The 24,464-nt window shown below is 40.5% G+C and overlaps 1 protein-coding gene across 1 annotated transcript; it reads left to right on the top strand.

Annotated features, from left to right (window-relative positions):
* The first annotated feature begins 241 nt into the window (after window positions 1–241).
* On the top strand, window positions 242–10,969 carry LOC147300965 (vitamin D3 hydroxylase-associated protein-like). Its single transcript, XM_086281805.1, has 16 exons — window positions 242–357; window positions 2,538–2,775; window positions 3,112–3,225; window positions 3,571–3,711; window positions 3,856–3,989; window positions 4,141–4,347; window positions 4,445–4,485; window positions 4,611–4,735; window positions 4,965–5,090; window positions 5,181–5,278; window positions 5,513–5,612; window positions 5,691–5,734; window positions 5,840–5,879; window positions 5,955–6,063; window positions 6,250–6,395; window positions 10,539–10,969. The coding sequence occupies exons 2-16, from the start codon at window positions 2,596–2,598 to the stop codon at window positions 10,659–10,661; spliced, it is 1,728 nt and encodes a 575-aa protein (XP_086137931.1). The 5' UTR covers window positions 242–357; window positions 2,538–2,595; the 3' UTR covers window positions 10,662–10,969.
* The last annotated feature ends 13,495 nt before the right edge of the window (window positions 10,970–24,464 follow it).

Genomic DNA, 24,464 nt, shown 5'->3' with positions numbered 1-24,464 from the left:
TTTTATTTACAGTGCACAAAACCAAGGTGTGGGCAGAACCGAACATAAACCTAAACTGGGAAAACTAATACGAAATGGAGGACATAGAGCGAGGAGCAGAAAGACACGAAGAAACATGGAACAATGTAGACTACACAGGAGATTCACAGAGAAACACAGACGACACGACGAGAAGCACAGGCAGACACAAAATATAAATACACACACCAGGTAATCAGGAAACGGCACACAGGAGGGGACACAGCTGGAACTAATGGGCATAACGAGACACAGCCCTACAAAGTAAAACAGGACACACACAGACTGTTTTACAACACAAAACTCGGGGACCTGTACAGAGCACAGAGGGAGACACAGGTAGGGAAAAGAAACACGACAACTGTTGTGATATTTTGATACCACGGTAGCATTTACAGGGTATTGTTTTATTGTGATATTATACAGAAAAGAGTTACTCAATAAGGCCCATTTAATAGTTGTTTTTCTCTTTCTCTCTGACCCAAGAATTGATGTGTAAGACTCACAGGCTGGTACCCCAAGGTCGAAAACACCACAGAGACGAGACCACTTCCTTACTCCCATCCTCCCTTCTTTATCTCTTAGAAAAAGGCTCGTTAAAGGCCAGGTGGTTTGTTTCAGAATTCACTAATGAAAGAACTCTGTATTCTATGTCTAGGAGTGTATTTTGCTGGGATGATCATAAATTATAGCTGAACTGATAAACTACACAAAGGATACTTCTTTGCTCACAAGGCAGGAAGACGTTTCCTTATTTGGTCTGTACCGGTTTGAACTGAGAACTTGCTGACACACGAACCTTTTTTTCCTCTATATAAGCTGTTATGTACTAAATAAACCTTTGAGTCGATTGGGAAGGCAACCTAAAGCAGTCTGTTTTCTTGTTCTCCCAAGCTGCTCCCGAGCTCGTACTAACACGCTGAATGGCATACCTGAGTGTTACTTTGAATAATTAGGAATCTTAGAAGGAAAGGACAGAACTCTGCTTATCGCTCGTGCCTTGGAGGGAAAACCGGGATGGACATTTTTTCCTTCAACAACCAAACCCCACGAACTAATACAAAAACAGAATAAACTAGAAAATAATAATCATAAACTCAAAGCGCTGGGTCACCGACCCAGGACCATGACAAAGCCGGTGTTCTCCTGGTTTATTCCTCCCATCCGTTTGGCAAAAAGCAGCAGCCAATGCTGGCACACCACAACGGATTGATCAGCAAGCGAGTAGATCATATGACAGCTACAGCGCGGCAGTTTGTTTTATTCCGGCGTTGCGGAGAGAAGTGCTCCAGTTATCTCCACCAGTGAGAGTATAGCGCCTCCGGTCCTACTACTTTTATTAGCATTCACAATTACCGGAGGTTAAGGTTATATTCATCTGTTGTTATAGGGTTTGATTGCTGCCTTCACATCTCCCTGGCAAACTGCCCGACCTTAATCGGAAGAGTGAAACGCCTTCCCAGCTGCTGTTGTGAGGGCTCCTCCTCGGTGGAGCCTGCTGTCTTGTCTTGTCTCGTCGTGAAACTGTAGGCTTACCTTTTTCTGGTTCGCCTGGTTTTATTTTATTTTATTCTGGATTGTTGCTGGAGTTGTAGTTGACTCGTGGGGCGTACGCCTTCCAGTATTGTGTGCGCGCGCGCGCGTGATTTCTTTAATTAAAGTTGGTTTTAGTTTTTTATGATCTGTAGCGAGCCCGGAGGCTCGGTGTCCTTTTATTCTTTTAACGTATTTCTGTGTTTTATTTCGGTGAACGGAGGACGTGCCAGTGGCCCTGAGACCTCAGGTGGTGGGTCATTTTCGCACTTTCTTTTGTACAGCACCGGGTGGGCTGTAGTGATTTTCTTCTTGTGGTGCGTCGTTGTTGACAGTGTCCTAAAGTTTTAGGACACTGTCAACACGACGCTACATTTGATTTTCTAATATTTTATTTATTTTTGTTATAAATAAAACAGTTTTAATATTGGAGCCAATCTGCCTCGGTGTGCATCCTTGAATCTGTGCGGCCTCTCTTTATTCCTTTTATCTATTTTTCTTAAATATATATTTCCTGGGGGTGAAATTCCCCTATAGCGTTGTCATTTTATTATTCTTTTATAACTCCGCCGACCACTTGGTCACATAAGCAAAATGTTAAAACGTAAGTTACCACAAACTATTTTTTAATTTTGCTGAACAATAAATGTTTATGTCAGTTAACATTTAGTATTTCTCACTCAGAAAAATCAAGCTATTCTTACTGCTGTGTACTCACAATGAATAAGTTGCTCTAACTCAGCAATCTTAAGTAAGCTGTACTTTTCTTTAAGGCAGAGATTTTGCATAATTTATTTACATTCTGAGAACTAATTAGATTTTACATTTTGGAATGTGGCTTATTATTAAAATGAAAGGACATGTTGCTGTGCATGTAGATTAGGGAAGCTACGGTACACAACACGGCCACGCCTAAAACAAGACAAGCCTGTCGTCGTGTTTAAACATCTGACTGTTAGGTCCGCTTGGATTTTTGCATCTTGCAGCCACAGGGCAAAGACGAAAGCCACGCAGAACACTGAACTGTTTATTAAGAGAGTGAAGATGGACAACTGGACAGCGGCTCTGCTCACTGGTGTTGCCTGCATTGGGGGATACCTGGTTGTGCGGATGAAAAAGATCAACAGCCTCCGACAGGCAGAGGAAAAGATCAAGAGAGCCAGAAACAGGAGAGACGAGAGCTTGCAGCGGGCAGAGCAGGCGGTGCTCCGGTACAAACAGTCGGTGAGAGTTCAGAGCTTTGGGGATTTTTCTAGTTTCTCTTTATCGATAATCTCAGCTAATGATCTGCTTTTAGTTTAACCTGGCAGAGGTGTAGTTATTAAATACCAAAATACTGGCACTTTGCAATGTCTCCATGCTTGAGCATGAAAATGAAAGTTATGACTGTGCAAACCGTTTAAGTGCAGTGAACTCATTGCTGTGTTTGAGAAAGTTTGTAAAAAAAAAAAAGTGGAAGGAAGAATCCTGAATCTGTACATGGATGTGGTTCCGTCTCTTTGTTGCAGCCTTTAAAAGAAATAATAACATAATGATTCTGTGTGGGTCTGTGTCTCCTAGCATCCGACAACTGACTCTGCTTTCATCCTGACGCTCTCCCTGACTGAGCTGACACAGCAGCTGAACGAAGGTTTACTGCGCCCCGAGGATGTGCTTTACTCTTACATGGAAAAGGTTCAATATCCAGCATGACACAAATCTTTCATAATAGATCAAATACAGCAAAAGTCATTTTTTAAACAAGTAATCATTTAAATTACTCAGACTTTTCTTAATGTTGTTTATTTTTGACATTACTCCTACTTACAACTCACTGCTTTTTAGTTCTTTTTACACAGAATTGTCTTATTACAGTTAAAGTTTAGACACACTGGATAAAAATATTCATATAAGCAACACAGACTGATGTGTCAAGTAATGTTTGTGTTTCCAACAAGAGTTTAATATTTTACAAAGATTAAAATCCCTTTAGGTGAATAAGTTAATCTCAATCTGTCTGTGCTTGTTTCCTTTCAACAGACTCTGGCTGTAAACAAAAAGCTGAACTGCTGCACTGAAATTTTGCTGGAGAGTTTGGACCAGCTGACAACTGTTGGCTCCAACAAGGATGGTCTCTTGTACGGAGTTCCAGTTAGCATCAAAGAAAATATTACATTTAAGGTATTACAAAGGTTATGCAATGCAAATTTCAGTTACAGTTAAAGTATTTCCCATCAGTATTTATAAGTATGGTACAGTATTCTCGAGCATCATAGCTCAGGTATTTGATGTAACATTATCATCTTTGTTTTAATCCAACACTAGAATCATGACTGTTCTTGTGGTGTGGTCATTAACCTGGACCAGCCCGCTGAAAAGGACAGTGTGCTTGTTCAAGTCCTGAAGAAACAAGGAGCTATTCCCTTTGTGAGAACCAACTTGCCTCAAGCTCTTTTAAAGTACATCTTTTATCAGTTACTCACATAAAAATCTACAGCACATTTAAAACTGAGTGCATGTGTTAAGTTGCCTTTGTCCATTCCAAATGTGCAAATAATGAAAATATGAATGAAAATAATATGCAAAGACTCATTAACTGTCTGTTGACAGCTATGACTGCAGTAATCCTATCTTCGGGCAGACTGTGAACCCTCATAACCCCCAGAAGACCTCTGGAGGTTCATCTGGTGGGGAGGGGGCTCTCATCGGGGGAGGGGGCTCTCTGCTTGGTATAGGCACTGATATAGGTGGCAGTATCCGTATTCCTGCATCCTTCTGTGGAATCTGTGGTTTCAAACCAACTGCAGGTCGGCTCAGGTGGGTCTCATTCAGTCAGTTTCCTGGAAATTTATTATACATTGAGTTACACTGAGTTAAACTCTTGTCTTTGTTAACACTTTTGTGTAATGATTAGTTTACAGGGCCTTCGTCCAATTTATCGAGGGCAAAAGTCGGGTAAGAAACATATGTACTTTACATATAAAGTAAATGTAGTTACATAACCACTGTATAGCAATATTTCACAGACACAAACTGTCTCAAATATTTGAGTCACTGCTTTATATTTCGTATGAAACTAGTGCCGTCATCTCCTGGACCCATGGCAAGAGATGTGGACAGCCTGGCTCTGTGCATGCAGGCACTTCTTTGTGACCACATGTTTTCTTTGGACCCCACTGTTCCACCATTACCTTTTAACATGGAGGTGTGTCCTGTACTGTGAGGTTCATATAATCTGTTAATGATTATTCTTTTGGTTAAAAACTACAAATTAAGCGGATACATAGTTGTCCTAACGCTTCACTTTATATTACTCTTACCTCACCTGTTATTAATGTCCTGAGATACAGAATTAACTTTACAGGCTGTAATCTTAACCTTTGCAAACTGATTATGTTTAATGGACTGAGGAAGTAAAAAAGATTGACCCTTAGATATACAGAAGCTCCAGACCTCTAAGGATCGGTTATTTGGAAAGCGATGGCTACACGCATCCATCTCCAAGCATGGCCCGAGGCGTCAGAGAGGTCAAAGCTCTGCTAGAGCAAGCAGGACACACAGTAAGACGTCACCACACACACTATGATCACTGTCAAGCCACGTATGTGATATGAGTCATAGGTCCTCAGTGTTGATATTTGTGTCTTTAGCTCGTCCCTTACTGTCCACTGAAGATGGATCAAACTATCCCTGAGCTTTTGATAAAGGGTGTATTTGCAGATGGAGCTACCACCCTGCTACAAAAACTGTGAGTTGTTCCATTTAATAAGTCAGTTAGTACCATTTGTTTTCTAAACTTAAATCATTTAACATTTAGAGATTTTGTTTCTTTTTAGTTCTAACCACTAAACATCACCATGCTGCCATTGTCTTTACGAGCAACATGGGGTTGTGGTTCTTTTTGAAACCATTACAGTAATTCTCAGTTCAGTGTCTCTGAACAGACTGTTTTCTCCTGTGCCAATGATCTCTTTCATTTTAGGGAAGGGGGACCTGTGGACCCTTGTCTGGAGCCTCAGGTTTTTCCTTATGGCTTTCCCAAGTGGTTGAAGAAAACCATTTCATTCTTGCTCAAACCCGTGGTGAGTCCTTGGTTTAACAGTTAACTTCACAGTTCAGTCTGATAAAACATTTATAATGATGCTGATTTTTTTTGGCAGTTTCCTCGTGTTTCTGCCAACTTTGATGCTCTTTGTGGAGTTGGGTGAGAAAGTATCCTTGAAATTCTTCATTTGTGCTTGAATCTCAGTTTCTTTGTTACATTTCCATGTGCTAGGAATTGTATCCAAACATTCTGCTTCATTCTTAGATCTGTTCCAGAGCTGTGGAAGCAACATGCTGCTGTTGAGGTACTGTCAGCTGATGATGCATGGTCACGTATGAAAGTCTGAAGGAGAAATTGAGATTTCCTGTGTTTTCTTTAGGACTACATTCAAGAGACAATAGCACATTGGAGGAGCTGCAACATTGACGTGCTGCTGTGTCCTGTGACTGGACCAGCCTACAACTTCTTATACTGTGGCAAACTTTCAAGTATGATTCATTCAGTATGACAGACAACTTAGTTTCTGTATCTATTACTTTGTTTTTAAAATACTGTAATCTAAGGACTTTAAAGATGTTTAAAATGTGAACACTTTAAACATCAACATTCAACAACATTTTTAAAGGCTAAGAATGGTGTTTATGTTTCTTTATTTTTGTTTTCTACACCTTCAGCTGCTGTTAGCTACACGATACTCTACAATCTCCTTACCTTTCCTGCGGGTGTAGTCACTGTTTCCACAGTGACCAAAAAGGATGAGGAGGAACTCAAGCACTATAAGGGCTGTTATCAGGACATGTGGGACAAACTCTTCAAAGAGGTAGGCAACATGTACCAGTGAGATAAGACTGAGTGAGAACATAGAGCCAGATTTACTAACACGTTGTGTCAGGCCAGGCCATCCAGTACATTACTTAATTATTCCCAGGTGAAGCCAATTTGTTACACAACTCATTACATTACATTCGTATTTCTCCATAAAATTAGTGCTGCGTATTGATTTTGACTCCAGTCGATTCAGTTTTAACTCAGATCTCCAGAAATATTATAATTCTGATCATTCATCAGTACATATCCCTATTGTTATATTTGTATAAAAAAAAGCATCACAGCAGATGCCTTTGTGTCAAAGTAACTGAGGATAAAATACAGAGAATGTGAATCAGATTTTCCTGGCCTGTCTTTTTATAGCAGATAAATGCCTTCAAAATATTGTGCAGTAGATTAAAAACTGTTGCAGTTGTTTCTGTTCTGGAGGTTTTCACTGTAACTTAACGCTCGTTCTTTTCTGCAATTTAAACTGACTGTGTCACTATTTTCGCCCTGCAGCATATGAATTGAAATCAACTGATTGTATCTCATGTGCAAGTGCAACCGATAAGCAAGATCGATTGGCAAGCAGACTAACCATTCCAAGGAACTGACTACCAAACCACTCAATTAATGTTCCCTCTAAGCTGCGCACGTGCTCAATTGCGCACTGCTGGCACGATCTCTGCGCACAGAAAATCTGCGTTGCGCACAAAATAATTCTAACCTGAATTGAAATTAAAATGAATACTTTAACAATTCTGTTTTGCAGTGTTAGTCAGTGAGTGACTGGATGCTCCCGTATGGGATCAGAACGATGCCACCTTATCCCGTAGTCCAGCCAATGATGCGATTCATATTCGTATATACGCAGCTAATCAACGTGGTTGACAGGCTATGGCAGCGTCCTTATGTGCGACACCGGTCTTTTAGCTGGCAAAGCGGCTGATGTGGAGTGAAGCCATGTTAATGACAACATGTACAACCATTGGAGATGTGAGCAGGACAGACGGAGCAATTGACGGAAAAAGTGTGGACTTTATATCAGTTTTTAAATTGTGTTGATCGGCCACGTAAAACCAGAGTTATGATAAAAATATCTGCAATGTTTGGTTTTCTTCCTGTTTACATTTACTGCCCCAGGGCAGCTTGTAGCCACAGCTGCCCTGGGGCAGACTGACCGAGGCGAGGCTGCCATATTGCGCCGTCGGCCCCTCTGGCCAACACCAGTAGGCGGTAGGTGAAGTGTCTTGCCCAAGGACACAATGGCCGAGACTGTCCAAGGTTGCTGGCTCAAACCAGCAACCTTCCGATTACAAGACGAACTGCCAACTCTTTGAGCCACGATCGCCCTATTACTATATAATTAATTGCCCAGCATTGGTCATTATTTACTGTATTTTGCAGACAGAGTTACAGGACTCTCTCACAGACCACAGACTCATAATACAAGTCAGAGCTTTATAAAAAAAAAAAAAAAAAAAAGAAAGTTGTGTTTTTGAAATTGGAGTTCAAGTTATTTTTACTTCCAATAGTGTTAACATACTACACAGGTCAATGATTAGATTTTTTTTTTTTAACATTGTCATTGTAAGTGGGCTAAAGCACTTAATTAAAAGTAGTCTAACATAAATGTAAACGTTGTAATTGGATTATTTTAATAAACCATGTAACTTGGATGGATTCGATGCTGGTGTGACCACAGTGCACACGTCTGCTGTTGCTCACAGTGGTCCAAGGGACCGCTCAAGGAGTTTGCGTGTTCACTCAGACACGTGAAAAATTGAGGGAAAATTGCACTCAATGCTAAATTTATTCAATGAAGTCAGAGGTGACTTGTAACCTTCAAGCTAAACGAGTCACACAATGCCAGCGGCAACAAAACTGCTTTCAGGTCTTCAGTTTCACAGCCTGTGCAATAGGGTTCAAAGAGAAGCGGCCAAAAAATGGAGAAACAGGGAGGAGGACAGCACTGATCCTCAGAAGAATCAGACCTTTGATGGACATCATACTAAACAATGTATTTATGTTGATAAAATTTAACAAATACATTTTGAAACAGTTATAATTCCAGGATTGTAAACAGCACACGGTTTTCAGCACATCAGCTGTGCTCAAACACCATTACTTATTACTGGTGGATCTACACATATTCAGCTGCATGCACTTTGACAATACGTGAGATCACAGATGTACACGCGTACACATACAGGTCCTACTCAAAAAATTAGCATATTGTGATAAAGTTCATTATTTTCTGTAATGTACTGATAAACATTAGACTTTCATATATTTTAGATTCATTACACACAACTGAAGTAGTTCAAGCCTTTTGTTTTTATATTGATGATTTTGGCATACAGCTCATGAAAACCCAAAATTCCTATCTCAAAAAATTAGCATATCATGAAAAGGTTCTCTAAACGAGCTATTAACCTAATCATCTGAATTAACTCTAAACACCTGCAAAAGATTCCTGAGGCTTTTAAAAACTCCCAGCCTGGTTCATTACTCAAAACCGCAATCATGGGTAAGACTGCCGACCTGACTGCTGTCCAGAAGGCCATCATTCTGGACATCATTCCCTCAAGCAAGAGGGTAAGACACAGAAAGACATTCCTGAACGAATAGGCTGTTCCCAGAGTGCTGTATCGAGGCACCTCAGTGGGAAGTCTGTGGGAAGGAAAAAGTGTGGCAGAAAACGCTACACAACGAGAAGAGGTGAGGAAGATTGTGGAGAAGGACCAATTCCAGACCTTGGGGGACCTGCGGAAGCAGTGGACTGAGTCTGGAGTAGAAACATCCAGAGCCACCGTGTACAGGCGTGTGCAGGAAATGGGCTACAGGTGCCGCATTCTCCAGGTCAAGCCACTTTTGAACCAGAAACAGCGTCAGAAGTGCCTGACCTGGGCTACAGAGAAGCAGCACTGGACTGTTGCTCAGTGGTCCAAAGTACTGTTTTGTTTTTTTTTGTTTTTTGTTTTTTTGGATGAAAGCAACTTTTGCATGTCATTCGGAAAGCAAGGTGCCAGAGTCTGGAGGAAGACTGGGGCGAGGGAAATGCCTGAAGTTTTTTCATTTTTCAGCACAACCTGGCACCTGCTCACAGTGCCAAAACCACTGGTAAATGGTTTACTGACTATGGTATTACTGTGCTCAATTGGCCTGCCAACTCTCTCTCCTGACCTGAACCCCATAGAGAATCTGTGGGATATTGTGAAGAGAAAGTTGAGAGACGCAAGAGCCAACACTCTGGATGAGCTTAAGGCCGCTATCGAAGCATCCTGAGCCTCCATAACACCTCAACAGTGTCACAGGCTGATTGCCTCATGCCACGCCGCATTGAAGCAGTCATCTATGCAAAAGGATTCCCGACCAAGTATTGAGTGCATAACTGAACATAATTATTTGAAGGTAGACTTTTTTGTATTAAAAACACTTTTTTGTTATTGGTCGGATCAAATATGACATATATGAATATCACAATATGCAAATTTTTTGAGACGGACCTGTACATAACTTTCACGTGAACTCTGCAAAACCTTTTTTTTTTTTTTTCTAGCTAAACGCCTATCCGCACTATTTGGGGATTGTGCTCTTTTGCCCTGTTTAGTAAATCTGGTGTCATAGACTCAGTGTCAGGCTAGCTTTTCATGCAGCAACAACAAGTCAGGAGCCCCTGATGTAAAGTCTAAAATACAGATACATTTTTTTTTTGTATACTTGTGAATGTGCGTCAGTGTACTTTAATGTGGTTTCAATCAGCTGCTGTAGCACATCTGTCTCGGGCTATGTAGAGCTCATCGTTTGATGTTCCCTATTACTCATCTGTGCATGTTGAAGTAATAATAAACATTACTTGCTTGAATCTAATTTTTCCCTTAGTATCAGTTTTATCTTGTAATAGCTAAATTAAGAAATGCAATTTTTTTTCTGTGGAATGTTATTTAAAAATGTGATGTATTACTCTGGACATTCACTTCAATTCTATGTACTTAACATGACTTTACACAGAACCAAGAACTGAACCAGATCAGTCTATTGCGGCTCCAATATTTATAGAGTTTCTTTTTATTACAGTAGGTGGATGAAGGAGACTGTGGTGCGTTCAGCTGCTGAGCATTAAGTGACAGGAGTGTGTTTTTGTGTTCAGGCAGTGACTGGTGGTGAGGGTCTACCTGTGGCGGTTCAGTGTGTTGCTCTGCCCTGGCAGGATGAGCTCTGCCTGCGCTTCATGAAGGAAGTGGAACAACTGGTCAAAGAAAGCAAGAAATAAAGCTGCTTTCTTTGTCAGTCTCACGGGAGAGGCTGCAGACTTCAGAGGAGACATGTTAACTTGAGTATTTCCTGTAATAATGAGCTAATGGTGTCATAAATGGAATATTCTCTGCACTACAAGCTTAATCTGGGCACTTTCTGGGTTTTGGCTGTTTGCTAAAGGTTAAATAAAAATTAACTGGCAAAATTATGCATTTGTTTTTTTGTTCTTATATTTTAAAGTCTTTTATATTGTCTTGCTATCACCATTGTTATCATGATCATTTATCCACTTTTAGGAACCTGCAGTCAAAACGCTTCATCTTTTGGTGTATTTATTAAAGCATTGGATGATCAAAAATCAGCACATACATGGATCTCTTCTGTTCAGAAAACTACAGTCTGCAAGCAGTCAACTTCCAAAAGAGTAAACTATCTTAGCAGTTATAGAAAGATTTACATGAGAATGTGCATCTGTCTGATTGGTTGAAAGAATGACACAGGGAAAGAGCCGTGGTTAAGAATTGGCACTCCCTGATTTGTTCTCCTGATAGTCTTTCCACGTGGCAACAGTCATTGGCTTACAGTGAGAGATCTCACTTGACAGAGTGCCCCGTGTGAGAAAACACCTTACCTCAGTTGTTATCAGGGATGTTTTATTGTCATGCTGATATCAGCTTTAACCGACACAGTAAAGTCTCTCTTTCTTATTGCAGAGAACACTGTTATCACACCCAGAGCCAAGAAGGTTTCTCCTGTATGAAACTGTGTTGTTCATATATACACACAGGCCCTGAACTATTTACATCTTTTGGCAACAAGTTGTGGAATGGCTGATTCCACTTTCCTTTATCCCTGCAAAATGGTCAATTTGGTAAAGTAAATCCGTTGGGGATCTTTCTTTGCCTTTAGACAACAATTCTGATGGCAAAAGAGCCAAACAGGACAGGCAAAAAAAAAAAAAAAACATACATGAAAATATTTCTCCCTAACACCATCCATTTCATGTAATAAAGCATGAAAAGGCACTAAAAGCCTGAAAACTGGAAGCATGTCAATATTAGGCAAAGAGACGGTGCTAGCACAAGTTTGAAAATGTTGAAAATTAACATTAAACGATAGGTATCGAAAATAATCTGCACAAAACGCACCTATATCTCTTTGCTCTAAGCTGTCTGTAACATTCGTTTTATGTATTATGTACATGTATTATGTACATGTATTATGTACGTGTACTATGTATTTTACTAAAGTCAAGTCAGTTGTATTTGTACAGGCTAAAGTCATGTGTGTTTAAATTGCTTCACAGCTAATGTTTAAAAAATAAGCTCACTAGCATATAAAACAGAAAGTGTGTGTGTGTGTGTGTGTGTGTGTGTGTATTTTAGTTAATGAATGGCAATGAGCAATCTGTGTTGCAACATCTATGTCCTGAATGTGCAGCAACTTATAGATACTAATCTTCAGAAAAAAGTTTTGAGGTCAAGGTAGCTGGTGCAACCCAGTTTATTTTTTAAATATAGTTAGCATACCATGATATTTACCCAACAGCATATGTTTCAAAGTATTTTGGATGGAATTATATTATAAAAATGATAAATTACTCTTTCTGGACTTTAAAGTGGGCTAATTTCCTGTTAACTGCTCCTTTCTGATAGTTAACATGTTCCCTGACAGCACTCACTGAATTACTTTGAACTGAAATTATTGTAAAATAATAATAAGAAACCCCCAACTTATTTTCATTGATGGTGATATGAGTTAGTACATAGTACATTTGCTTTTGTGTCGTATTTCATTCATTATGTAAACTTTTGGGAAAATATTTTTTAATTTGATCATAAATAAATGATCAAAGAACATGATCATAGTTGGGCATAATCCCAGCTGGAAAATCAGAGAAGTCGTTTATGAAGTTCTTGTTGTATTTCGGGAGGCGATAGATGAGGCGCAGAAAACCGGTTTTGTGTGACTCACCTCAAGCGAGGTAAGTTCGAAGCTGGAGAATGAAGGCTTCAGAAAACACTGCTTACATTTGTCATCCTTTTTGTAAATAGCCGCTGTGCCTCCACCTCCGCCTGACGTCCGTGGCGAGTTAAAATAGCAGCAATCCACTGGTAGAAGTTCAGACAGAGCACTGGACTCGCCACCACTCAGCTACGTCTCAGTCACACACAGGAAATCCAGATCACGGGAACCGAAAAAGTCCCGAAGATCAAAAGTGTCATTCAAAAGCGATCTGTCACTCACCAGGCCAATCCTGGCAGGAGCTGGAGCTGGAGCAGGAGCTGGAGCACGGGCTTCAGCAAGTCGAGAAATCCGACGCAGCGGCCTCAGGTTTCACGGTGGGGGTCATCAAAGCCGACCACGGGCACTAAGCAGACATCAACAGGAAGCAGGAAATGCCGAGACACAAACAATCTTGGGAACAATCCATGTGCTGGTCAGAAAACAGCAGAAAAATTTCTTCGGGAAACCTTCAGCTTCAACAGCTGTAGCAGTCCCCCGGACCAAGGAAGAAATAGAGAGAGCCTTGATGGGTGCAGTAATTTTTACATTACCACAAAAACTGGTCTGAGCTGGAAGTGCAGCTTGCCGCTAACTAAGCAACAGAGCCCTGTACTGGAAACTACGTGTAGCTGCTCAGGCTTAGATCAATAAACAAAACTGGACCTTTACGCTCCCACCAAATCATGTATTATAAACAACATTCTATACATGATTTCCAGCTTTAACATATGCACATTACTACAAGAACAACACAATTTCAAATACATCATCAATAAACCTTCGCTAAAATACGCCTGGTGTGACAGTATTGATTGAAACATCAATTAGTTATTTTCTAATAGAACTACAAGCTTTTGAACAGGTCGCTCAACTATGTGAGGTTTGTGTGCTGTTCCCTGCTTCTTTGTTAAGCTTCGATCACCAACTTGAAGCTTGACTGTGTGGACCAAACCATCATCTTCTTCTGATGCTTCAACCACTCGAGCCAGTTGCCACTGATTTCTGTGAAGCATCTCTTCTTTGATAATGACTATGTCATTGACTTTAAGATTTCGATGTGGTACGTGCCACTTTTCCATCTACTCCAAAACTGCTCAGTGAGATACTGGACTCTGCGCCACCGTTAACTTGCATATAAGTCTTCTTTCGCGAACTTTCATGGTGAAGGCAGTGCAACCTTTGATTTCATCACTATCAGGTGATTTGGAGTTAGAGGTTCAGGAGATTTAGGATCATTGATTCCATCGACGCTCAGTGGTCGGCCATTAACGATAAACATCGCCTCATAGAATAGAGTTCTTAGAGAGCTGTCATCCAGCCTGCCTTGGCATTGAGCAATGGTGGCATTGAAAACATTGTGGATGGTTCGAATCTGTCGTTCCCACACACCTCCGGCGTGGCTAGCAGATGGGGCACTGAAGACAAACTAACACTGTTTATTGGCAAGGAATGCTTCTAAGGCATCTGTGTCATATTGTTTAAGAGACTCTTTGAGCTCATTTTTGGCTCCAATAAAGTTTGTACCCTGGTCACTGTACAACTTACAAACAGCTCCTCTTAAGCTGATGAAACATCTCAGAGCGTTGATGAAAGAGTCAGTAGAAAGATCCTCAAGCATCTCAATTTGGACTGCACGTGAGGAAAGACATGTAAAGAGGAGTCTGTATCTTTTATGCTCTTTGCGACCTTGTTTTGTGACAAATGGTCCGAAACAGTCCATTCCACAATGCATGAAAGGATCTGAGATTTCAACTCGTTCCTTTGGAAGTTCAGACATGCGTTGTTCTTCTGGTGAACGTCTTGGTTTTCCACATTGAACACATTTGCTTATAAGTTTTGCAACTTCCTTGCTCCCACCAATCACCCAAAATCCGTTTGATCTGATTTCCATGAGAGTTTGGCTTCTACCTTGATGACAAATCTGTGCATGAAAAAGAGCAATGATCAACTTTGTAATGTGATGGTCTTTTGGGAGGATGATGCTAAGTCCCTGACAGAGTGTTGACTTATTAAGTCTTCCTCCAATACGGAGAAGTCCTTGATCTAGTACTGGATCTACTCTAAAGAGGGGACTTGAACTCAGAAGGTTATTTCCCACCTTCAACACTTCCATCTCTCGAGAAAAGGCCTGCTGCTGAAGAAGCTTTTTTATTATTTTATTATTGTGTCGGCAGCTGTTTTCCGTTCGTCTACTGTTACAAAATTGCCATACTAAGCTTTGCTGGATCTCAGTCTTTTTTATCCTTGCAACCACTTTAAGGAGCATTGACCAGCTTGAAAGCCTTGACAAATGGCTGAGGATATTGTCTTGTTCACTTGTTTGAGTTGTGAGAGCTTTGAGTGCTTTGACGTCTGGATCCCCTACTAACAACACAGCTGACGGGCTGGGTGCATATGAAATGTCATGTTCCCACAGAAACTTTGGACCAGACAACCAACATGTTGACATGATCTCTGATGCACTGAGCCCTCTACAGGCGTAATCTGCAGGATTCTGAGCTGGTGTCAATGTAGTGCCACTGTTTGGGATCTGTAGTTTGCCTAATTAACTGGACACGGTTAGCAACATAGACTTGGAACCGTCGTGACTCATTGTTAATATAGGCTAAGACTACTTGGGAGTCAGTCCAAAAGAACTCTTCATTAATGCACATCTGAAGCTCTGCTTTTAGCATGCTGCTCATTCTGGCTGATATGACTGCGGCTGAGAGTTCTAATCGAGGGATACTTGTGACCTTGGTAGGTGCGACTCTTGCCTTAGCCATAACAAGACTACAGTGGACCTTCTCATTGCTGAGGTACTTAATATAGGGGCATGCACCATATCCTAAATCACTAGTATCACAAAGGTGGTGCAGTTCCACCGTTACAATTTCTGTTAGTTCTGGTGGGTGGTAACATCTAGGCACTGCAACCGATTTTAGTCTTTCCAAACCATCTTTCCAGTCCTCCCACCGTGAACGCAAGTTGTCAGGAAGGGGGTCATCCCATTCAGTGTCTCTGTGACACAGTTTCTGTAGGATACCTTTGCCTCTTAAGGTGAAGGGAGCTACAAACCCTGGTGGGTCGTACAGGGATGAGATCACTGACAGTATGCTCTGGCGAGTAGGAGGCTGGTCCTTAGTGTTTATTTTGAAATTGAAAGTGTCATTTTTGATTAACCACTGGATGCCGAGCACATGTCCTTCAGCTGTTGTGTCAGATTTGAGATCGAGCGGTTCTGTGGTGTCTGCTCTGTCTGAGGGTTCCAGCTGTGAATTGCATCGCTTTAGTTTTGAGTTGAACTTGTGCAGATGCAGACCGCCAAGTCTACAAAGTGCTTATGTTTCGGTGATGAGTTCTTGTGCCTCTATAACTGATGGGACACTAGTTAGACCATCGTCTACATAAAAGTTCATTTCAACAAACTCTGAGGCCTTAGGATAGTCTGCTCTGTGCTGTTGTGCTAAGTATTTCAGACCGAAATTAGCACATCCAGGGGAAGAACTGGCACCGAATAGATGTACAGCCATTCTGTATTCTCTGGGTTCTGTATCTAATTGTCCATCCTGCCATCACAGAAATCTCAGATAGTTGCGCATGTCTGGACATAGGGCTGGGCGATATGGCCTAAAATCCATATCCCGGTATAATTTGAAGCACGTGCGGTAACGATATATATCGCGATATATTCTTTTCTTCTGTATAACGTATTTTCCACACTATAAGGCACACTTAAAATCCTTTAATTATCTCAAAAATCGAGAGTGTGCCTTATGTATGAATTCTGGTTGTGCTTACTGACCTCAAACCGATTTTGGCGTGCAGAAATCTGTTAAAAAATGTTTTAGTACAACTTTGGTAAGCCGCCCTGCTTGATGGATTGTCAGAGCATTACGGCTGCTGTGGTGAGAGCTTCGCGGAGTAATTTGGGTCCAAAACTCCGTCCGCTTCGGGTCCCAAAGTCAAACGAACACTGAGAGTTAAAAACGGTCTAAATTCTTTCATCTTTAATAAAATGATCAGCGTTGCTGCTTTACCAGGTGGTAACAATTACGTTTAACATCCAGGCATCCATGAAAACAGAAGTTATTAAATTTAATGGAGTTACAAGTTAACAGGAAGTTAGCTTGCTAGTTTACACATAAACATGACATACCATGTTCTGACCGAGAGATTTTGGAAACTAATTAAAACATACAGCTCTGCTACCACTTCCAACATAAATGAAGACAGAAAACTAAACAACAGTGGCATTTGCAGGGTTACTTAAGTTGGACTACCTGGTATATAATGTCGTGCTATGTGATTGCTAGCGACACAGCTATGTTAGCATAACATTAGCACAGTGAAGCTGGAGGATGAACGCCAACTTTTTTTCCACTCGATAAAAGTTAGCGTGACGGATTCTGGTGGTGAGGGACAAATGCAATCGCATAGCAGGATGCTATACATGGGGAAAACTTCAGTCAGGAGAACAACTGAGATTATTCATCCACAATACGAGGTTAGTTATTAACCCTTTATGACCTACCATAGAACCAAGTCCGCCAGAGCTTAGTTTATATTTTTACATGCTGTAGTGCCATTTTTGGGAGCATTTCAAGTTGCTATACATTAATACAACTGCTATAGCCCAAATTTTAATAATATTTATGCATTAAATCCATAGTAACCACATAAATTGCAAAAAAGTGCAATAAACTACAGAAAATCTTTTTTTTTTTACATATATTTCTAATTAGAGAAATTTAAGAGGTTTAGCCCTCAAAACTTTAAATACAAAAAAGTTCCAAAAAATTGTTTACAACCACAGGAAATTTATTTTGAGTGTCTTCATAGTTTTATTTTTGAGATACACCAATTTTTATATACTGCAGAAAAAACGAAAATCGATCCTATGATGCAAATTTGCAAAGAAAACAGCATGTGCATCAAAATAAACTATTTAAAGCAGTGCAATTTGAGTTCCAGAAACTATTCAGAAAAGCATAAAGTCAAACATGACAAACACCAGTATAGGCTTTTAAGGCCTACAAGTAAAAAACTACATTTTCCGCAAAAATGACGGTCAATTAAGGTAAATACAACCACGTCACTGTTATAAAAAAGACACACAGCTTATCATCTTATAGTTCTAAAATCGCTGTTGTTAATTCGTTTGCTAGATTAGCCGCTAGCATACGCACTGTGTTGGAGGCTTGTTTCTAGCTAGTTAGCGATGCTACACACCTGTTACTCTAATAGTTTGTATTATTGAAGGATTCAGCACTTCTTATGTTTTTTTTTAATCCATTTTTAGACAGCGATGAGATCAGCTGCACACTCCACAGAGGCCCAGAGTTACTGTTAATATTAAAAATATATGCTGTCCTTTGAGATTTTAACATAAGACTGTGAGTGTAATGGATCTAAAACTGTTTAAATCTTCAGAGCCCTCTACAACCTGGTAACATGGAGACTTTAAAAACAGCAGCATGAGGTTTCAGTAGTGTAGTGTGATTTGTTCTTTTCATTTAATAATAATCTAGGGCTGCTCAATTAATCGAATTTTAATCACGATTACGATTTGGGCTTTCAACGATCATTAAAAATGACTGAGATGATTATTAGCCCCTCCCTCATGCTTTACTCTTGCGCTGCTCCGTGTGGCAAATCGAGCGCACCTCTCTGCATTTCGAACACGCGTCACAACAATTAAGAGGACCCGAGGGAAGCTCGGAAAGCTAAGCAGAAGTTATTTGGAGAGGAGAGTGACTGCCGTTGGTTGAAAAAAGAGGTAAAAAAAACCAAAAAACTTCAGTGGTGTGGAAACATTATGGGTTCGCGGAGTCAGACGTGTATCAAGTAGACATAGTGTGTAAACTTTGCTACGGTGTCGTAGCTGCACCACAGAGCAACACTGCAAAGTTCACTAAACATAGATGTTTACATTTTTCATTTATTTCTTATATTGCAAACATTTGCACTGTTATCAGTATTTTTACACTATTTTATATTCTTTTTTAAAGTCATTCAATACATTGTTATTGTTAACCTTTTAAAGCCGGTCAGAGCAGCACGCTCCGTTTTGTGTAACTATTTTTAAATCCCTGTAGAACCTGAACCATGTAAGCTAGCGCAATAATTTTTTTTGCATATATGAAACCAGAGGAGTTGTACTTACATCTTATGCCATCAGCTTGTCCTAGGTCCCGGTTTCCTTCCACATAAAGCTTTGCAAAAATTGCATAAAAAGTGCTTGCAGGAACAAAAACATAATAATCCAGAAACACGCTTTGCCGATCCGATCAGCTGTTCGTAATACTTCCCACTTTGAACAAGACGTCATGTCCGCCATTTCCTGCCCGAAACCGGACGTGACGTCATTTTCGCGGAAAATGTAGTTTTTTACTTTTAGGCCTTAAAAGCCTATACTGGTGTTTTTATAAGTCATGTTTGACTTTTCTGAATAGTTTCTGGGATGCTTAGAACTCGAATTGCACTGCTGGAAATAGTTTATTTTGATGCACATGCTGTTTTCTTTGCAAATTTGCATCATAGGATTGGTTTTCATTTTCCTGCAACATATAAAAATTGCTGTATCTCCAAAATAAAACTATGAAGACACTCAAAATAAATTTCCTGTTGTTGTAAACTATTTTTTGCAACTTTTTTGTATTTGTATTTGTATTTTGTTTTAAGGGATAAGCCTCTTAAATTTCTCCAAGTCGAAATATATGTAAAAAAACAAACAAAAACGATTTTCAATTTTTTTGTAGTTTATTGCACTTTTTTGCAATTAATGTAGTTACTATGGACTTAATGCATACATATTATTAAAATATGGGCTATAACAGTTGTATTGATGTATAGCAACTTGAAATGCTCCCACAAATGGCACTACAACATGTAAAAAAAAATACTATAAGCTCTGGCGGACTTGGTTCTATGGTAGGTGTTAAAGGGTTGAATAAATATCATCAAATAATCTAGATCTCAATTTCAGTGAAAATAATCGTGAGTATCATTTTTGCCATAATCGAGCAGCCCTATAATAATCCATATTATATCAACAGCTACATTCACCCTGGAGAGAAACTAGTGAGGGAGACCATCAGGACCAAGCTGAGTTTCCTGGGTCCAGAGGTTTGGAGAAACTTCTTCCCTTTCTTTCATCACAGCTGTCCTGTGCCAGAAGTTCTGTTGACCCACTGAAAGAGGCATCATTTAAGAAACAACAGGAAGACTGAAGCTCATCGCATTGATCAAGCAGAACTCATGATCTTCACCAGCAGCTCCCTGACAGGGAAATCTTCAGCACCCCTCCGTAGGCCCGCCCCAGGTGATGAATAAACCCAGCATTTCATGAACACTGTGATGGTGACCTTTGCTTTGTGTAATGTTATAAATACTCTGATACTCCCCAGAGGCTCCGGACTTTTACATAAACATAATATATTCAGTCCTGTAGAAAGTTATATATTTAAAAATATATGATCCTCTCTGGTTACTCTGGTATGAATAACTCTGAATTACTGTATGGTAAATAACACTATCTGCAAAAAACTGTGAAAGAATTCCAGATGACAAGTTTGTAGTTCAACATAGAAGTGATGACCTTTGACCTTCATCAGGTTTTATTAAATTGTGTTAGACAAAATCTCATATGCTCTTCATGCAGCTGAGTACATCAAGTGTTTAAAACGGAAGCTGTGCAGGTCTGAGATCAGCAGCTCTCTGAAACACCAAATTGAGGTCCTGTTAATGCTGATATATAGTGACACAGTTACATGGGTGATTAATCCTTTTGGTTTTTTGTCTTTAACTTTATCAATGAAACAGCTGCATCTTTCATTAACCTTTGTACTATTTTCATCAGTTAATTTTGCAGTTAACATATGAACATGTTGGATGATCTGTCTGCTGTCACTGGGTGGTGCTGAGGTCTGAATCTGAGGGCAGCTCCTGTAATCACAAAGACAACAGAACCATCCATCCATCCATACATTCGCTTCCGCTTATCCTTTTCAGGGTCGCGGGGGGCGCTGGAGCCTATCCCAGCTGTCATAGGGCGAGAGGCGGGGTACACCCTGGACAGGTCGACAGTCTGTCGCAGGGCCAACACACAGGGACAGACAACCATTCGCACTCACATTCACTCGCACATTCACTCGCACATTCACACCTAGTGGTAATTTGGATTATCCAATTAACCTATCCCCACAAGCTGCATGTCTTTGGACGGTGGGAGGAGGAAGCCGGAGTACCCGGAGGGAACCCACGCAAACACGGGGAGAACATGCAAACTCCACACAGAAAGACCCCATCAAACTCAAATATTAATTTTATCCCTCAAAATTGAAATAAAGCTGATTCTTCTGTCCTCACACACTCAGGATCTGAAGTTCTTCCCTTGCATTTTTTTCAGTATTACAGTACACTACAGTACTTTAATCCATAGTTCCTGATTAATGAGGAGTTACTGAAGTACAAGCTTTAAAAAAAAAATGTTACTGTCTTTACAGATGTGGCAAGAGACTGAAAACATGCTGTTGTTTGCACATATTTAATATTCAGCTCTGCACAGGAGCTGCAGGAGGGTGCAGCCTGTTGTTTATAAAGTATAATACTTGTAATAAAAGTACAGTAACAGTAATTAGTGACTGAGCAGCCCGGAGCGTTTCTCTTGATTTCTTTAGTCAGGGTAAATTCATTCACCTGCATGGGTTAGCTAAACGAACCCTGACAGCCGAGTGCTCATTTTAGCTAGCTAGGTCTCAGGAGCTAGCTAAGGATGGTAATTACGGAGTAGCTTACAAACACATTTAACTTACCAATCTCTAGGGGGGCTAGTGCTGATGGGCAGTCATAACCAATCAATAGACCTACTTCACAGTTCTGCAATGGCTGTAACTTGTTAGCTAAGCCTTCAAGGTGTGACCACTGAAATGCAGTTTCATTGGTAGGGATATGAGACGTGTCAACTGGGTTAAAGTCACGAGAGTAGGCTTGTTCTATTCGGACACGAGTCTCAGAGTCAAACCCACGCACCTGTTGTTGGCAAGTTTACTTGCAACAACTGTGTCGACGGAAGTCATGGTGCTAAGCTTTAACTGCACTGGTTGGGCATTTACATTTAGTTCTGAGGCCAAATCCTCTAAAATAAAGGATGAGTCACTCTGGGTGTCAAGCAGGGCATATGTAAGTATTTCTTTCTCAGGCTCAGATGCAACTGACACAAATACTGGTACTATGCTGGATGTGGAAGATGTTTTGCTTGTTAGTACATGAGTCATAACATTATGCACTTCCTTGTTTGCACCTTCATCTGGGGATTTAGAATCCTCAGTTTTCCTTTCTTTAGGTTCATTCGCTCTTTTTGTGTGTAGACAGGTGGGGTGACGCCGGCCACACTTACTACAGGAGTGACGTCCTCTGCATTCTTTGGTTACATGACCCCTTCTCAAACATCCAAAGCAGAGAGGATTTTCCTGAATGAAAACTTTCTTGTCATCACTAGTTTTCGCTGCAAAAGCAGGACACTTAGCTATGCCATGCGATTCTTCTTTGCAAAACTAACATGGGGGTTTAGGTCTAGAAGTGGATACTGGGATTGGTGGAGACTTTGGTTGAATGGTAGTACTGAGTGCCTTCGCTCTTTTAACGTGCCGCTCTTCTGATGCCCTTTCGTTCATTAGGAATGGTGAGGCAACAGGATTGCAAACTACTTTAGCTTCGTTTTGTATGAACTTTGTAAAGCGAGCGAAGTTGGGGTAGTCTTGGCTTTTGTCTAGCTCCTCCACTACAATGTGGCTCCATCTCTGCACTATCCACTCAGGCAGTTTTCTTAGAAGCTTGTGATTTTTCTCACAATCAATAAGGATATCTAGTCCTTTGACTTGGGGGATAGCCTCTGCACAGCTTTGGAGAAAATCTGCAAACTCCCTCAGTGCTATAGGATCATTGGCAGCTATTTTAGGCCATTTTGTGAGTTTAGCCCTAAAGGCTCTTTGGATAACGAATAGGCTGCCATACCTTTCCTCTAGAACGCTCCAAATGCCTGCGTATGTCTGCTCACTGTTGGGGAAGAAATATCCCTCTACTGCCTTTCGTGCTTCACCTGCAAGATAGCTCTTTAGATACAACATTTTCTCACACACAGGTAGAGGTTTGTCACCAATTAGTGCCATAAAGGATACCTTCCAATCCATAAACGTTAGGGGGTCGCCACTAAAGATGGTGGGCTCATGTACAGGAAGCCTGTTTAGGGTAAGAGCGCTGGCAAGGGCTTGAACTAAGCTAAGTTCTTCTTGTTCTGGAGTAGTATTGTGAGGTCTAAATGTCGGTACTCTTTCCTTTTAAAGTCGATCATTAAAGAGCTGATTGATATTTTCCTGTCGTTTAGCAATAACTTCCCAAATGTCAGTTGTAAGCACTGCACAAGCATCCATTCGCTTAACAATGTCTGGCGTCATGGATTGGCTGCAGCGAATGGGTTCATAATGCTGTTGTACTACAGCGTGCTTGTCTCTTATGTCATGACTGATATTATTTAGTTCTTTAGGTGAGCAGAAAGTTTTCAGCTTTGTTCTGATTTCTTTAGCTGCCTTCTTCCAAGTGTCATAAACCTTGTTAAATGCCTTCTCATTTTTCTTTGCCTCATATTCCTGCATTTCTTTACCTTTTTCAGTTAAATGCCTTTCCCGATTGCTGGTTCTCACTCTTTGTTGCTCTGAGTCGTCGGCTTCTTCAGCAGGGTTCAACATTTTGTTACTGTAATGTGTATGTTGCTCTATGTGATAACGTCTGGACTTACTTTAACTTTTTGGAAACAATGCTCACATCAGACGTTTACATCACATAAATAAACAGATTAGCACCCACATATTAGACAAAATGTAACTGTAAATCCTGCTGATATACCATAACGTTACTTTCAAGAAGAATAAACCAATACAATTTAAAGATTGTAATTACTTAGTGCAATACAGTCAAAGGAGCTTGCAAAGAAAAGCGTCTGGACTTCTTTAAGTTGCTTGAAGACGTTTCACCTCTCACCTCTTCGGATGAGAGGTGAAACGTCTTCAAGCAACTTAAAGAAGTCCAGACGCTTTTCTTTGCAAGCTCCTTTGACTACGATGACCTGGATGACTGAGAACCTTCACAGACTTAGTGCAATACAGTATACCTTTAAGGCTGTAAACCACAAAATATTTAAGGCAAGTTACTCTGAATTAGTGTGCAGACATTTTAACTTTGTTATCAGCAAAGTCCTTAATGGGCATAACACCTGCACCTTTGTAAAGTGACCATCAGAGTTCAAAGTGGAGGTAGGCGATGAAGCAATGATGATGTCGACTGGTGTAGAAATCTCTCACAGCTGACACACGGACCCAGCTCGACAGGCACGGGCTGCACTCATCTGGCATGGCAGCTAGCAAGTAGTCTTCACTCAGCGACCGAGTTTTCACTGTAGCAGTCCCCCGGACCAAGGAAGAAATAGAGAGAGCCTCGATGGGTGCATTAATTTTTACATTGAGATTCATTCAGAATCTAACAGTGCTGAGGTGCGCCAATGCACCGTGAAAACTAAACAAAAACACAAAGTACATTTTCTTAGACGCTTATTACAAATATGAACTCAAACAAAGCAGAAAATACAATAAAATATCAACTAAGCAATCAAATACAAGCTGGAAGTGCAACTTGCTGCTAACTAAGCGACAGAGCCCTCTACTGGAAACTACGCGTAGCTGCTCAGGCTTAGATCAATAAACAAAACTGGACCTTTACAACAGTCAATATCATTAATGTAAATTGCAATACAAAGTTATGGGACGCTTAAATGTAG

The sequence above is a fragment of the Aulonocara sp. 'chitande type north' Nkhata Bay genome, linkage group LG23, assembly GCF_057382095.1.
Source record: "Aulonocara sp. 'chitande type north' Nkhata Bay isolate Kocher_YH1m ecotype deep benthic linkage group LG23, A_spYH_male_GT1.1, whole genome shotgun sequence".
Taxonomy (NCBI): domain Eukaryota; kingdom Metazoa; phylum Chordata; class Actinopteri; order Cichliformes; family Cichlidae; genus Aulonocara; species Aulonocara sp. 'chitande type north' Nkhata Bay.
Note: the sequence above shows the minus strand (reverse complement) of the source record. Positions and strands in the feature narration are given on the sequence as shown.